The sequence below is a fragment of the Pleurodeles waltl genome, chromosome 1_2, assembly GCF_031143425.1.
Source record: "Pleurodeles waltl isolate 20211129_DDA chromosome 1_2, aPleWal1.hap1.20221129, whole genome shotgun sequence".
Classification (NCBI taxonomy): domain Eukaryota; kingdom Metazoa; phylum Chordata; class Amphibia; order Caudata; family Salamandridae; genus Pleurodeles; species Pleurodeles waltl.
In genome coordinates, this window is record NC_090437.1 from 1,319,857,642 (window position 1) to 1,319,872,657 (window position 15,016).

At 48.6% G+C, this 15,016-nt stretch overlaps 1 protein-coding gene across 3 annotated transcripts in view; it reads right to left on the minus strand.

Annotated features, from left to right (window-relative positions):
- Nucleotides 1-7,365: 7,365 nt before the first annotated feature.
- Nucleotides 7,366-15,016, minus strand: part of LOC138251332 (uncharacterized) — a 59,381-nt gene continuing 51,730 nt past the window's right edge. The window contains exon 3 of one of the 3 annotated variants that reach the window (XM_069205643.1): nt 7,366-10,521. In XM_069205643.1, the coding sequence (XP_069061744.1) occupies nt 10,022-10,521 (500 nt within the window). In that variant the 3' untranslated portion in view covers nt 7,366-10,021. The remainder of the gene's footprint in view (nt 10,522-15,016) is intronic. The other 2 variants (XM_069205642.1, XM_069205641.1) reach the window with 2 other exon arrangements.

The following is a 15,016-nucleotide window of genomic DNA, read 5'->3' on the forward strand; positions in this document are numbered from 1 at the left end:
GTTTCACTGCAGCTGCTGCTGCTGCCAACCCCTCAGACAGGTTTCTGCCCTCCTGGGGTCAAGCCAGGCTTGTCCCAGGATGGCAGAACAAAGGACTTCCTCTGAGAGAGGGTGTTACACCCTCTCCCTTTGGAAAATGGTGTGAAGGCAGGGGAGGAGTAGCCTCCCCCAGCCTCTGGAAATGCTTTCTTGGGCACAGATGTGCCCAATTCTGCATAAGCCAGTCTACACCGGTTCAGGGACCCCTTAGCTCCTGCTCTGGCGCGAAACTGGACAAAGGAAAGGGGGGTGACCACTCCCCTGACCTGCACCTCCCCTGGGAGGTGTCCAGAGCTCCTCCAGTGTGCTCCAGACCTCTGCCATCTTGGAAACAGAGGTGCTGCTGGCACACTGGACTGCTCTGAGTGGCCAGTGCCACCAGGTGACGTCAGAGACTCCTTGTGATAGGCTCCTTCAGTTGTTAGTAGCCTCTCCTCTCTCCTAGGTAGCCAAACCCTCTTTTCTGGCTATTTAGGGTCTCTGTCTCTGGGGAAACTTTAGATAAAGAATGCAAGAGCTCATCCGAGTTCCTCTGCATCTCTCTCTTCACCTTCTGATAAGGAATCGACTGCTGACCGCGCTGGAAGCCTGCAAACCTGCAACATAGTAGCAAAGACGACTACTGCAACTCTGTAACGCTGATCCTGCCGCCTTCTCGACTGTTTTCCTGCTTGTGCATGCTGTGGGGGTAGTCTGCCTCCTCTCTGCACCAGAAGCTCCGAAGAAATCTCCCGTGGGTCGACGGAATCTTCCCCCTGCAACCGCAGGCACCAAAAAGCTGCATTACCGGTCCCTTGGGTCTCCTCTCAGCACGACGAGCGAGGTCCCTTGAATCCTGCAACTCTGTCCAAGAGACTGCCACAGTCCAGTGACTCTTCAGTCCAAGTTTGGTGGAGGTAAGTCCTTGCCTCCCCACTCCAGACTGCATTGTTGGTAACCGCAACTTTTGCAACTTCTCCGGCCCCTGTACACTTCCGGCGGAAATCCTTTGTGCACAGCCAAGCCTGGGTCCACGGCACTCTATCCTGCATTGCACGACTTTCTAAGTTGGTCTCCGGTGACGTGGGACTCCTTTGTGCAACTTCGGCGAACACCGTTTCACGCATCCTCGTAGTGCCTGTTTCTGGCACTTCTCCGGGTGCTACCTGCTTCAGAGAGGGCTTGTTGTCTTGCTCGACGTCCCCTCTCTCTCCAGGTCCAATTTGCGACCTCCTGGTCCCTCCTGGGCCACACAATTTGCAGGTAGCAAAGCTTGTTGGCGTCCTTTCGGCGGTAAAACACTTCTGCACGATTCTCCAAGGCGAGAGGGATCCGTCCACCAAAGGGGAAGTCTCTAGCCCTTTTCGTTCCTGCAGAAACCTTTGCTTCTTCTGTCCAGTCAAAGCTTCTTTGCACCCGCAGCTGGCATTTCCTGGGCATTTGCCCATCTCCGACTTGCTTGTGACTTTTGGACTTGGTCCCCTTGTTCCACAGGTACCCTAGATTGGAAATCCACAGTTGTTGCATTTTTGGTTTGTGTCTTTCCTGCATTATTCCTCTATTACGACTTCTTTGTCTCTTGGGGAACTTCAGTGCACTTTGCACTCACTTTTCAGGGTCTTGGGGAGGGCTAGTTTCCTAACTCTCACTATTTTCTAATAGTCCCAGCGACCCTCTACAAGGTCACATAGGTTTGGGGTCCATTCGTGGTTCACATTCCACTTTTGGAGTATATGGTTTGTGTTGCCCCTATCCCTATGTGTCTCCATTGCATCCTATTGTAACTATACATTGTTTGCACTGTTTTCTAAGACTATACTGCATATTTTTAGTACTGTGTACATATAACTTGTGTATATTTGCTATCCTCACTCTGAGGGTACACTCTGAGATACTGTGACATATTGTCATAAAAATAAAGTACCTTTATTTTTGGTATAACTGTGTATTGTGTTTTCTTATGGTATTGTGCAAGTGACACTTGTGGTACTGTAGTAGCTTCACACGTCTCCTAGTTCAGCCTAAGCTGCTCTGCTAAGCTACCATTATCTATCAGCCTAAGCTGCTAGACACCCTATACACTAATAAGGGATAACTGGGCCTGGTGCAAGGTGCAAGTACCCCTTGGTACTCACTACAAGCCAGTCCAGCCTCCTACACTGGGCCATGAAGGACCGCCAGCAGCTGAGACCCTGCAATGGAGACCACCGCCTCAAGCAGCCGCTGAACAGGGCACCACCGCCTCATGCACCGCTGAACAGGGCACCGCCGTCTCAAGCACCGCTGAACAGGGCACCGCCGTCTCAAGCACCGCTGAACAGGGCACCGCCGTCTCAAACACCACTGGCCCATGAGCGGCAAGAGCACTGACGCTACTGAGTCCGTCACTGGCTGAATGAAGCACTCTGGGCACCATGCCCCCTCCAGAACCAGTGTAGAGATCCATCCACTACCTCTGTCCTTAGCAGGATGAAGCACTCTGGGCACAAAGCCCCCTCCAGAACCAGTGGAGACTGTCATCAACTTGAGAGACTGTGGGTTTGCAATCCCCAGGATGGAACAGTGGGCAACCCACCCACTGTAGAGACTTGAGAGACTGTGGCTTTGCACTCTCCAGGATGGAACAGTGGGCAACCCACCCACTGTAAAGACTTGAGAGACTGTGGCTTTGCACTCCCCATGATTGAACAGTGGGAAACCCACCCACTGTAGGGACTTGAGAGACTGTGGCTTTGCACTCCCCAGGATTGAACAGTGGGCAACCCACCCACTGTAGTTACTTGAGAGACTGTGGCTTTGCACTCCCCAGGATGGAACAGTGGGCAAGCCACCCACTGTAGAGACTTGAGAGACTGTGGCTTTGCACTCCCCAGGATGGAACAGTGGGCATGTGGCCCCCTCGTGGATTTGGCGTCGTGCACTCAACCGGCTGAGGTGCCGCCCCTTTCCCTCCCTCTGAGGTGCCTGTTTTCTTGCTCTCTGATACCCCTGCAGTCTTCTCTCCGTCATGGTCGGGGATCGTGTGTGGGCCTCGCCCATACCGTGTGGTCCCAGTGTTCCACGGACTTAATTGGAGCACTACCTGGACTACTATGCTTGGTACATATTTTGTGAATGATGTATATATATGTTTCTGCCTACTTGATTTTAATATATTACAATGGTTACACTCATTTTCTATTGTCTTTGCATTCTTCCGTGGGTTTGGGGGTGTAACTGTGAAGTATTAATATGCATTAGTGTGTGTGTTGTAGTGGGTGAGGGTGGGGGTGGGGGTGTTGCGTGTGTGTGTCCCTGTTTTTTGCCTACCCCCTCCCCTGTGTCATAGGTGCAGTACTCACGTGCTCTTCGCCGCTGGCATTCGTGCTCCTGGTAGAGGAGCAGGAAGGCTATCGCAGGTAGAATTTGGAGTTCCGGGTCCATGGTGTCCTCGTTCCTCGTGGGGTGTGTAGTGGTGAGCGTTTGTTCCTTTGGAATTCCTGTTTCCACCGTGTTTTAATCTGCGGTGAATCCGCCCCGGAAAAGGTGGCGGATTGGCCTGTCATAATAGTGTGGGCGGTACTTTGTCCTCCGCTTGTCTGTTGGCGGTGACCACTGCGCTGTTTGTTTGTACCGCCGTGGCTGTCGGAGTGTTAAAGTGGCTGTCTTTGTTGGCGGTTTCCGCCACGGTCGTAATTGCACATTTTTTTCCGCTGGCCTGTTGCAAACACCAGTATTTGGTGAAAAATGGGCTCCTCAAAAAGTGAAGGGGCTTCTGCAATCAGCCAGGTTTTCCCACAAGGATCATCACGGTGAAAACCCTCAGCCTTAGGCGAAGGGGGTGCCCAATGCAAAAAGTTCACCTCTATGGTAATCTGTAAGATTACATGTAGCTAAAAAAATGTCTATAGTGGGTAACACAATGTAATAACCAATTATGAAAAGCTTACTGGCTTTAACATGTACTTTACACAATTAATAACCTAGACCAACTGCCTTTGTCATAATATTTAATAAGAAGAAGATCAGACCTATGTCATCGGACAGAATATTTCCAGTGTATCGAAGAGGCATATAGATTGTCACCCTAATCTACTAAGGCGTACAGTTTTGAGAGTAAGCTTTTCACAAGACAGCCATCAGACATACAGTCACAAGACCAGAAAGGATTACAAAATGCTGTCTCTCCAAATACAGGATAATAAGGATTCCCACACAGCAAGCCTTCTACATCTATTGTTTTTCACACTGAATGGACCACAAAAAAACATTGCTTACCATGGTAAATATGTGAGATTCCATAATACATCATACTTATATTTGGGCTTTAAAATAGAGTAATATTCTTTTCTCAATAAATGTGTCAGGCCTAATGCCTCTATCATAACATGTTATCAAAGACAGATCAGGCCTATAGTCATAATCGCTGGTTTGCCACTAAAACCTACTCAGTCGTGCTGTATCAAGCGAAAACTGTGCCACAAGCCAAAAAGTGCAATACTCCTAGTTTTTTAGTGGAAGCATACACATTTGGCCCATTCAAATCCAGTATTAATAAGAATCTTCCAAAGCTCTTTTTGATGACCATAAAAGGTCATCAAAAAATATTTCATGCTACAAAAAGGCCATGTAGATTAGTGACGCCCTGGGTGTCAAACACAAAACTGAAGGAGAACGCCCGTGCCCTCAACCCCGCCCTCGCTGCTGCTGCGACTTCGAGGCCTTCCACCACCCGCAGGGACCCGCATGCACCTCATACCTGGTGTAAGTATTGTGTGTTTGTCTGGTATCTGTCTTTCTTTTGTGCCTTTTTCTGTGCTTTTCTTCGTTTTTTAGCCTCTTGTCCTCTTTGGTAGCCTTTTTGCTTTGTGTGAGCTTCCCGCCTGTTTTCGGCTTCTTCTAAGCCATTCCCTTTCCACCACTGCTTCCCTGCGGCCTGCCCCCCTTGCACCCTCATTCGCCCACCGCTCCTGCCTCCCAGCTGCTTCCTCCACCTCCCCTTCTTAACGGCAGCCGCTGAGTGGTGCACAGAGTGACCCCTGACCTGTTTTTAAGGTCAGAACTCGCTCCACACATCGCGCAGCTCCACCAGACTGCACCCGTGTCCTCTACCCCACCCTCGCTTCTGCTGCGAGTTCGAGGCCCTCCACCACCCTCAGGCACCCGCCTGCGCCTCATCCCTGGTGTCTAGTGATTTTTCTGTAAGTATGGTGTGTTTGTCTAGTATCTGTCATTCTTTTATGCCTTTTTCTGTGCTTTTCTTCGTTTTTACCTCTTTTCCTCTTTGGTAGCCTTTTTGCCTTTTGCACGCTTTTTGCCTGTTTTCGGCTTCTTCTAAGCCGCTGACTTCCCGCCGCTGCATCCCTGTGGCCCGCCCCCGTCGCGCCCTCATTCGCCCACTGCCCCTGCCTCCCAGCTGCTCCTCCCTCCCACCTCCCGTTCTTAATGGCGGCCACTGCGCAGTGCACAGAGTGACCCCTGACCTGTTTTTAAGGTCAGAACTCGCTCCACATGCCGTGCAGCTCCACCAGACTACGCCCATGCCAACTACCCGCCTCGCTGCTGCTGCGAGTTCGAGGCCCTCTTCCACTCGCAGGCACCCATCTGTGCCTCATCCCTGGTGTCAAGTGGTTTTTCCGTAAGTATTGTGTGTTTGTCTAGTATCTGTCTTTCTTTTGTGCCTTTTTCTGTGCTTTTCTTCGTTTTTTAGCTTCCTTTCCTCTTTGGTAGCCTTTTTGCCTGGTGCGCGCTTTCCACCTGTTTTCAGATTCTTCTGAACCGTTCCCTACCCACCGCTACATCCCTGCGGCCCCGCCCCCTCGCGCCACATTCGCCCACCGCTCCCGCCTCCCAGCTGCTCCTCCCTCCCACTTCCCCTTCTTAATGGCGGCTGCTGTGCGGCCGAACCTCTGGCATGCCAGAGGTGCGCTAGAGGCAAGCCCATCTGCGCCCGTCCACGCCTGGACTGCACCCAGCACCAGACCTCCTGGCCCGCATGCTGCCCACGTCGCTGCTACAATGGCAACGACCTCCTCGTCCTCAACACAGGCCGCTCTGCCTCCTGCTTCCAAGCCACCCCGAGGACCACCCAAGGACTCCTTCACCTGCAGGACCTGCAGCTTCTCCTGCCCCGAAGCTGCCAAACACCTCACCCGATCCAAATGCAACCATCTCAGCTGCATCCTCCTCAACACCCGCTCCGTTCACAAGCACGCCGTGGAACTTTGGGACCTACTCACCTCATCATCTCCGGACTTCACCTTCCTCACCGAAACGTGAATGAACCCCTCTTTGGAACCAGACATCACCATAGCCATCCCAACAGGCTATAAGATCACCCACAGAGACCGCTCCAACAGACCTGGAGGAGGGATCGCCATTGTCCACAAGAACACCATCAGAATCTCGACCAACACTGATGACGTCCTTGACGCCGCGGAACACCTACATTTCGAGATTTACGTCAATGCCAACCCCACCCTCTGAGGAACCCTGGTCTACAGGCCTCCCTGCCACAGTTCAGTGACTCCATCGCCGACTTAATCAGCACCCATGCCCTTGCCTCTACTGACTACATCCTCCTCGGTGACCTGAATTTTCACCTCGAGAACACCAACAACAGCAACACCACCTCCTTGATCGACAACCTCACCAACCTCGCTCTCAAACAACTTGTCACAGCGCCCACCCACTCCGCCGGCTACACACACGACCCCGTCTTCTCCGCCAGCAGCCACGTCACCTTCAGCCATACAACCGATCTCCATTGGACCGACCACTGCTGCGTCCACTTCACCTTTCAGAAACCCGCCACACACCACCACCCACAACATATTCTCTACCGCAGCTGGAACAAGATCACTGAAGACCAGCTGATCTCCATCCTCGTCCGTGCCCCGCTGCCCATCACCACTGACCACAACACAGCCACCCTCAACCTTAGACAATGGATAGACGACTGCGCTAACACCCTCGCCCCAATCAGGAAACCCTCCAACAACCGCACCATCTCTAAGGCTATCTGGTTCACCGCCAACCTTCAGGCCTCCAAGCGGGAGTGCGGAAGAATCGAGAAGAAGTGGCACCACGAACAAACAGAGAGCAACCACACCGCCCTCAAGACAGCCATCCGCAACCACCACCAACTAATCCAGACCACCAAGAGAGCCTTCAAGAAGGATCACATCAATAACTACGTGCACAACAGCAAAGAACTCTTCAGCATTGTCAAGGAGCTCGCCAACCCCAGGTCCTGCTCTATCGACCCCCCTCCCTCGCAAGACCTCTGCGACTCCCTCTCCACCTTCTTCCACCGCAAGATCACGGACATCCACGACAGCTTCAACACCTCAAACCCCACGACCACCACAGCCACCACAAACGCCAGCGCACCCAGCCGCACCAACCTCCTGATCTCCTGGACACACATCAACAACGAGGACACCATCAAAACCATGAGCACCATCCACTCCGGTTCACCCTCTGACCCGTGCCCCACCACGTATTCAACAAAGTAAGCCCCATCATCGCCCCCCAACTCCGTATGACCATCAACAGCTCCTTTGAGACTGACACCTTCCCGGAGAGTTGGAAGCACGCCGAAGTCAACGCCCTGCTAAAGAAACCCAAAGTGGACCCTGAAGATCTCAAATACTCCCGGCCCATCTCCCTCCTCCCCTTCCTGGCAAAGGTCATCGAGAAGATCAACTGACTTTATTTCCTGGAAGACAACAATACGCTGGACACCTCGCAATATGGATTCCGGAAAGAACCACACCACTGAGACCGCCCTCATCGCCGCAACCACCGACATGAGGACCATGCCCGACAGGCGAAACTGCAGCCCTCATCCTCCTAGACCTCTCAGCCATCTTCGACACTGTATGTCACCACACCCTCCGTACATGCCTCCATGACACAGGAATCTACCACAAAGCCCTGGACTGGATCACTTCCTTCCTTTCCGGCAGAACCCAGAGAGTCTGCCTCCCTCCCTTCCTCTCTGAAGCAACCAAGACCATCTGCGGCGTTCCCCAAGGATCCTCGCTCAGCCCAGCCCTTTTTAACATCTACATGGCACCGCTAGCAACATCGTCCGATCCCACAACCTCAACATCATCTCCTGCGCCGACGACACCCAGCTGATCCTCTCACTCACCAAGGACCCCGCCACCGCCAAAACCAACCTCCACGACGGAATAAAGGCCATCGCCAACTGGATGGAGAGGAGCCGCCTAAAATTGAACTCAGACAAGATGGAAATCCTCATCCTCAGATCTATCCGCTCTGCATGGGACAACTCCTGGTGGCCAGCCTCCCTCGGAACCGCACCAGTACCCACCAACCACGCACGCACCTTAGGTTTCATCCTGGACTCAGCGCTCACCATGACACAGCAAGTCAATGCCATCTCATCCTCCTGCTTTAACACCCTCCGCATGCTCCGCAAGATCTTCAGATGAATCCCCACTGAAACACGAAGGATGATCGTCAGGAGCAGACTGGACTACGGCAATGCACTCTACGTGGGAACCACGACCAAGCTCCTGAAAAAACTGCACGGTATACAGAATGCCTCCGCACGCCTCATCCTTGACATCTCCCACCGCAACCACATCTCAGCCCACCTGAGAGATCTACACTGGCTACCTGTCAACAAGAGGATCACCTTTAAACTCCTCATCCACACACACAGAGCACTCCACAACGCTGGCCCTGCCTACCTCAACAAGCGACTCACCTTCCACACTCCCAACCGACAACTCCACTCCGCTCCACCAACCTCGCCCTCACCACCGTCCCTTGCATCCACCGAACTACAGCCGGCAGCAGATATTTCTCCTACCTCAGCGCCAAGACCTGGAACTCCCTCCCCGTCCACCTACGACAGACCCAGGACCTGCTGACCTTCAGGAAACGCCTCAAGACCTGGCTGTTCGAGCAGTAGCACGTGTCCCTCCCCCCCTCCTATCAGCGTCTTGAGACCCTAGCAGGTGAGTAGTGCACTTTACAAATGATTGCTTGATTGATTGATTGAAGTCTGAAGTGTAAAGGTAATTATCACCCTCCTCTCATATGTGCTGCTGCCAGGGAAAAACAAACACTGTACATTTTCTAGTTATCTAAGACACTTTAATAGCATTATAAAGCACAAAGGGTCGTGTGGGTGCCCATGAAAGTTTAGGCTCAGGCGGCTGTATAAAAAAAACAAAATGATCACAGCTGTGTATAGGGTAAGATTTTTTTTTGTAGAACCACACAACTTTTGCCCTATCAAAATATGTACTCCAGACTAACAACATGTGAATGGGGCCAATGCCTCTCTTCTGTAAGTGCTTCTTCAAGTCTGTTTTTAAGATTGAATGCATTATGCCTGGCAACAGGTGCAATACCAGCCAGATCTAATGATCTTGCAGATGAATGGTAGGTAAGTGATGGGCTGATAGCTGGCGAGGTCATCAGAGTTCAATGTAGGATTGTTTAGGAGTGGGACTGTCTGGCCTATCTTGAGAGCTTCCGAGAAGATATTTTGAGTACGAGAGGCATTGGAAATGGTGGGTACAGGTGAGAGAGAACCCCTGAGAGAGCTATGATGAACAGCAAAGGTAAGACTTTATCTTTCTAAGAAGTGAGGTTGAGGGAGTTGAACATGATGGTGATATCTGGGAGGGATAGGAATTTGAAGATGGAATATCACTGGATTTTATGGGAAGGATTGGGTGTAAGAGGGGAAGCAGGGTTGTTGTTGTTGATGTGCTGTTCTGTATTCTTTGACTGAAGAAGAGGTTGACTGGATTGCACTTTTCTGTGTAATGAGGAACAGGTGGGTCTGGCAGAAGTTGATGCAGTGCTTGATTTTATACCACATGTAGGCTAGAGGGCCTAGTAAGCTAGGAGCATCTTCACAATTAAGGAGAGAAGCTCAGCAGATCTAAAAGCTTCACCCAAAAGAATTACGCATGAAAAGAAGCCGATTAAAAGGGTTGACATAAACTGCAGTGAAAGTTATAAGAAATCCTAAAGCTCACTGCTTGGAAGCTACAGCTTCCTTCACCCTATGGTTAGCCTCTTCCAGCTTATGTATGATGGTTGTTAATCTAGCAGAGATCAGGAGCTGGTACTCTGTACCACTTCCAACCAGGGGGTGAACACTCACTACAATTTCTTCCAAGATTGGCAGTAGCTCATCAAGCGTCCCACTGAGCTCAATCAACATGTTGGCTGCTCTGGTCTTGCCAGCCAAGGTGCTCAGTAAAGTGGTGCATTTCCTCAATGGGATGAGGAAATTTGTTAACCTTTGTTGCAGATTGTCTTCCCAGTTTAAGTTCTGTTCAATTTCTTGAATGTTTACGGCGATATCTGCAATTTTCAGGTTTTTGGAATGGATTTCAAGCCTGTAGGATTGACACTCAGCCTCATATCTGGTAACAGCGGCCACTTGCTTGAGGTAAAGTAGTTCAGCACTACGAGCCATGTTTTCAGCACTTTCCATAGCTTCTCGTGCTTTACGGATCATGAGACCACCTAAAAGTAATGGAAAAAAGACTACATATTTATTTGCACACTATAACACTGATATTATTCAGACCATGCACACGCCAGTGGACAAAGCATATAACTGCAAAGTTTAAAAATTGGCAACAAGGAGCCTTCCTAAACTAATTTCATGTTTTGCTACTAAGGTTAACATGCTAACTGTAAATATTAGGCCTGGGTGGATGTTTTAATTCCACCAGCAGAAACAGAGAAATGTGGCAATTCCTCATTACTCTTTCTATGTGGAATTACTGATAAATTCTGATGCTTTGCTGACAGAATTAATATGCAGTGGTTGGTTTCTGAACAGGGCTAGACGAGGGAGCAATCCTTCTTTGTTAAAAAAAAGCATTACAGATTAAAGTTTCACCTGCAAAGCCTTTTTAAACATAGAGGGACTACTCCCTTTCCAGCCCTGTTTAGAAATCACTGCATACCCCTCAGCAGTAGAAACCCCTCTGTGTCTTACATACTCTGCAGTAACCACTGCAGAGTTTGTGAGAGCACTGAAGGGTGTGTACTGCAGTGTATTTGTTTTTTGGGTGTGCAAAATGCATCCTAGCTTATATTTTTGCACGTGAGGGTGAATTTTGTGCTAATAAAATAGTGCCAAATTCCCACTCACCTTGTAACAGAATTCTGCAGAATCTTGAGGAATTTTAATGTATTTTAATGATTTCCACAGAATCAGACTCTGGCAATTCTACCCACTCATAGTTATTGTATGTACAAAAGTATCAATCCTTTGAAAACATTTCAAATGACACTGCATTTATTCAAAACCCGGTGTAAATTTTATGTGCAGTACATGAATGAGGGTGTTTTTGAGTGTGCTGCATGCACATATATACCGTGTGCTCTTGATTTTAGGCAGTACTTTTTACTGGACTGAAAATGTTAATATATGTTTATGCCAATATTACATGGTTTCACAGTGAGCGAAACATAACTTGTAGGAAAATTGAAGATATATTTACTAAATGTTTTTGCAACACAGGGGAGCAAGACAAGATGCTGCCCTGCGCTGCATAAAATCAAGAGAGCCGAAATGCTCCATATTTACAGAGATATGGAGCATTTCTGTTCTCTTCTTGTGCTAGTGGACTGTGTATAGCTTAGCGCCAATGGGAGAACCCCTGGTGCTGGTGCAAGGGTGCCTGCGTTACAGGCAGGATTGGTTTTGTGCAGAAAGAGACACTTTCTTGCACAAGAACAATCATTAGATTCATTTTACGCTTTTTAAGTGTGCTGTAGAATGCAGCACAACGTAAAAGAGAAAATAACAAACCAGAATAAGGATATTTCTCCTTGTTACACTTCATTTGGGAAGGTGTAACATTTTGACGCAAACCCAGGTTTACTGTCCTAAGTACATTTGTGATTGCTTCAAAATCCATGGGTGGATGCATGGGAATGCCCATGCTCAACCCTTGGAATGCCATTTCAATTCAGAGTAATGAAGGCAGCAATTTGGGCTAGGCCAAGCAGAGAGCAGAGCCACGCAAGATGGGTTTGCATGGCTTAGTAAATCCCACTTAAAGGTTTGTGTTTCCTTCTGTCACCTGGGACCTTGGTGTCTTTCCATAGTTATGCCTAGAGAGTTTGTATTTGTCCACTGTATGTGTGTGTGTGTCAGTTACTGTGTGTGTGCATCTGTGTGTCTCAGTGGGAACTTGAGTATTAGTATTATCACACATTACATTTACAGGCACTTGAGCATTAGTATAATCACGCAGTATCTCTGTGGGGACTTGAGAGTGACTTTAATTAAATGCTATTTTTTGGGAGCCGGACATCAACATAATGCAATTTCTCTGCAGGGACCTGACAATGCTTTTTCTTTCAGCTTTGCAGCATTACTAGAATCACATGCCATATTTTTGCTATTATTGTACAGCCATATGAAGAAGATCATGCTTAGTGGTGAAGCTGCTGGAAAAACTGGTAGTTTAAATTTTACTTTCCCATCTGGCTACATTTCAGGATCATTGGCTTCTAGATTAATTTAACCGTGTTGTTTTCTCATCGCTTAAAGTTTGTAAGCACTCAGCAATAGACTAAATACCTGTGAATCTTCTTCCAGGGACTTGATATGCTATGGTTTTCTGCTGAAAAATATGTTATCGTCAAAATCAATTTTCTGTGTGACCCTGGGGCACAAGATGGTATTTATATATGGCTAAATTATCATGTAATTGTGGTTCAGAACTACAAAGTAACATGTAATCAATTGTTTATGAATGTATTCAATCACCTATGACAATTTTGGACTAAGTCCTCACAAGGTTAGTAACACATGTTGAAGTACCCATAAGTATGATTATGTGTATGTTTAAATAAAGCTATATTTGCAAATTTGAAGCAGTCTCCTGTATCATGATTTTCTTCTTAACATTTTTCTGTAATTATTATATTTTAAGACCAATGGGAAAGGTTAGGCCCCACAAGGCAGGCATCTGCACTTAGTCCCACAAGGATGATAACAGGTGTATGTATATATAATATATATATATATATATATATATATATATATATATATATATATATATATATATATATGTGTGTGTGTGTATATGTGTGTGTGTGTAGGTGTCTGTGAGTTATGTCATTTCAGTTGAGCCTCTGTGTGTTTATGTGTGTGAGCATGATGAGTTTCTGTGTGTGTTACAAACCAGGGCTATGATGTAGAAAGATCTTGCATCTAGTTAAATTTTAGATACAGGTCTGGTACAAAATCCATGATGCTATTTATAAGCCAAAGAAAATGAGGACTTGTGTTGGTCTATGACCAAAAGTAATTCAATGCAGAGCTGTGCTCTGACTTACATTATTTGCATCAGGAGAGTATTCCATGGATGGTGCGGCTGGTTGATCGACAAGGGGGCATGGCTCAGTGAACAAGCACTCAGCACAGCAACTCTGGAGCCGAGCTGGCACATTAAAAGAATGGGGAATGCCGGGTGTACCATGCAAGTGGCCTGCTTAGGTGCAATTTATGGTGACTGTGGCACAATTCCCCTTAACACCACTTTAATTTTTTATCGCAATCGACACGCACTGTTGTGGGGAAACCTGCATCTCCAGCTGGCCCATAAGAGAATTGAGCATGCCACCTTCAAAATGCTATTAAGACTTATATGGCTTTTTGAGAGATCAATGAAAATATCAGAATTTGGTGCATAAGAAATGCATTTAAACGGGCAGCGTTTGGTGTCAAGTGGCTGCTCATATACAGTTGCTCTACCGGTTGCTCTTTCTGTGACTCTGCTAGCCTGCTTCAACTACTAGCAGTTACAATGCCCCCACCCCCATTTGTGGAGTCAATGAAGCGAGTTACTTTGCGTGATTCTTCAGGGCGGGGGCATATACCGGAGAAGTATAAAGCAGCTAAAATGACGAAAGTTTTACTCAACTCCCTCACAGAGGGCAACTCTAATACAGCAAGACAGAGCCTTGGGGTGTATAGGGGAACCTAAGGATAACCACCCCCCAGCAACTTCCGAGCAGTCTTCAGGGCTGTTGGGTGAGGTGCTGGGGTATGAGGATAACACTGTGGACAAAGTTAGCTTAATTTCCACCCCAATGGTGGGTTCTGGAATGACAAAGGACGCCATTGGCCTTACTCCCCTCGCCCTCGTCTCAGTCATCATTCTTTGAGATGTTGTTACCTCCCCACAGGGAAGAAACAACAGGAGGATCTTAGAAAGCCAGCCCCACAACCCCCAGCTTGGGTGTCATAAAGGGGGCTGGCACTCTTGGATCCTCCTGTTTTTTGTTTCCTGCATCTTAGACATGGACAAGGGGGTCCCTGTTGGGCTGGGGCTGTGCCTGCTATGAGGCCCGCTTACCTTTCCTGCTACGCTTGCGGAGAGGTGGGCCTCCATTGTGGGAGCATCTGCCACTCTTGTTCACAAGGTATTCATGGCAGCTTCGGGCCCAGTGGCGTCTCTCCCACAGGGCACAGTGCTGGTCGCAGACTTTTCTTTTTGCGCTCCCACTTGCAAGCTGGGTGAGGAGGGAACGTGTCAACCTTGCATCTGCACTCAGTATATGGATTTGCGCATACAGCCTGCCTTCTGGATTTGTTCATGGGAATCCCCAGAGATGCATTTGCACTGTGGTGGATTCCAGCTAGTGCGCATGCGTGTCCTTTCATTTCGCAGGCACATCTTTCTCCTCTAATGCTTGGTCTATATGGCACTAAGGGCCAGATGTAGGAAAGGACTTGCAACTCGCAAACGGCAAAAACTGCCGTTTGCGAGTTGCAAATCACATTTTCCTATGCAGAAATGCATTCTGCGAGTCGGACCAACTCGCAAAATGCATTTCAGAATCGCAAATAGGAAGGGGTGTTCCCTTCCTATTTGCGATTCCTAGTGGTATGCAACACCATTTGCGACCGCATATGCGGTCGCAAATGGTGTTGCAGTTACCATCCACTTCAAGTGGATGGTAACCCACTCGCAAATTGGAAGGGGTCCCC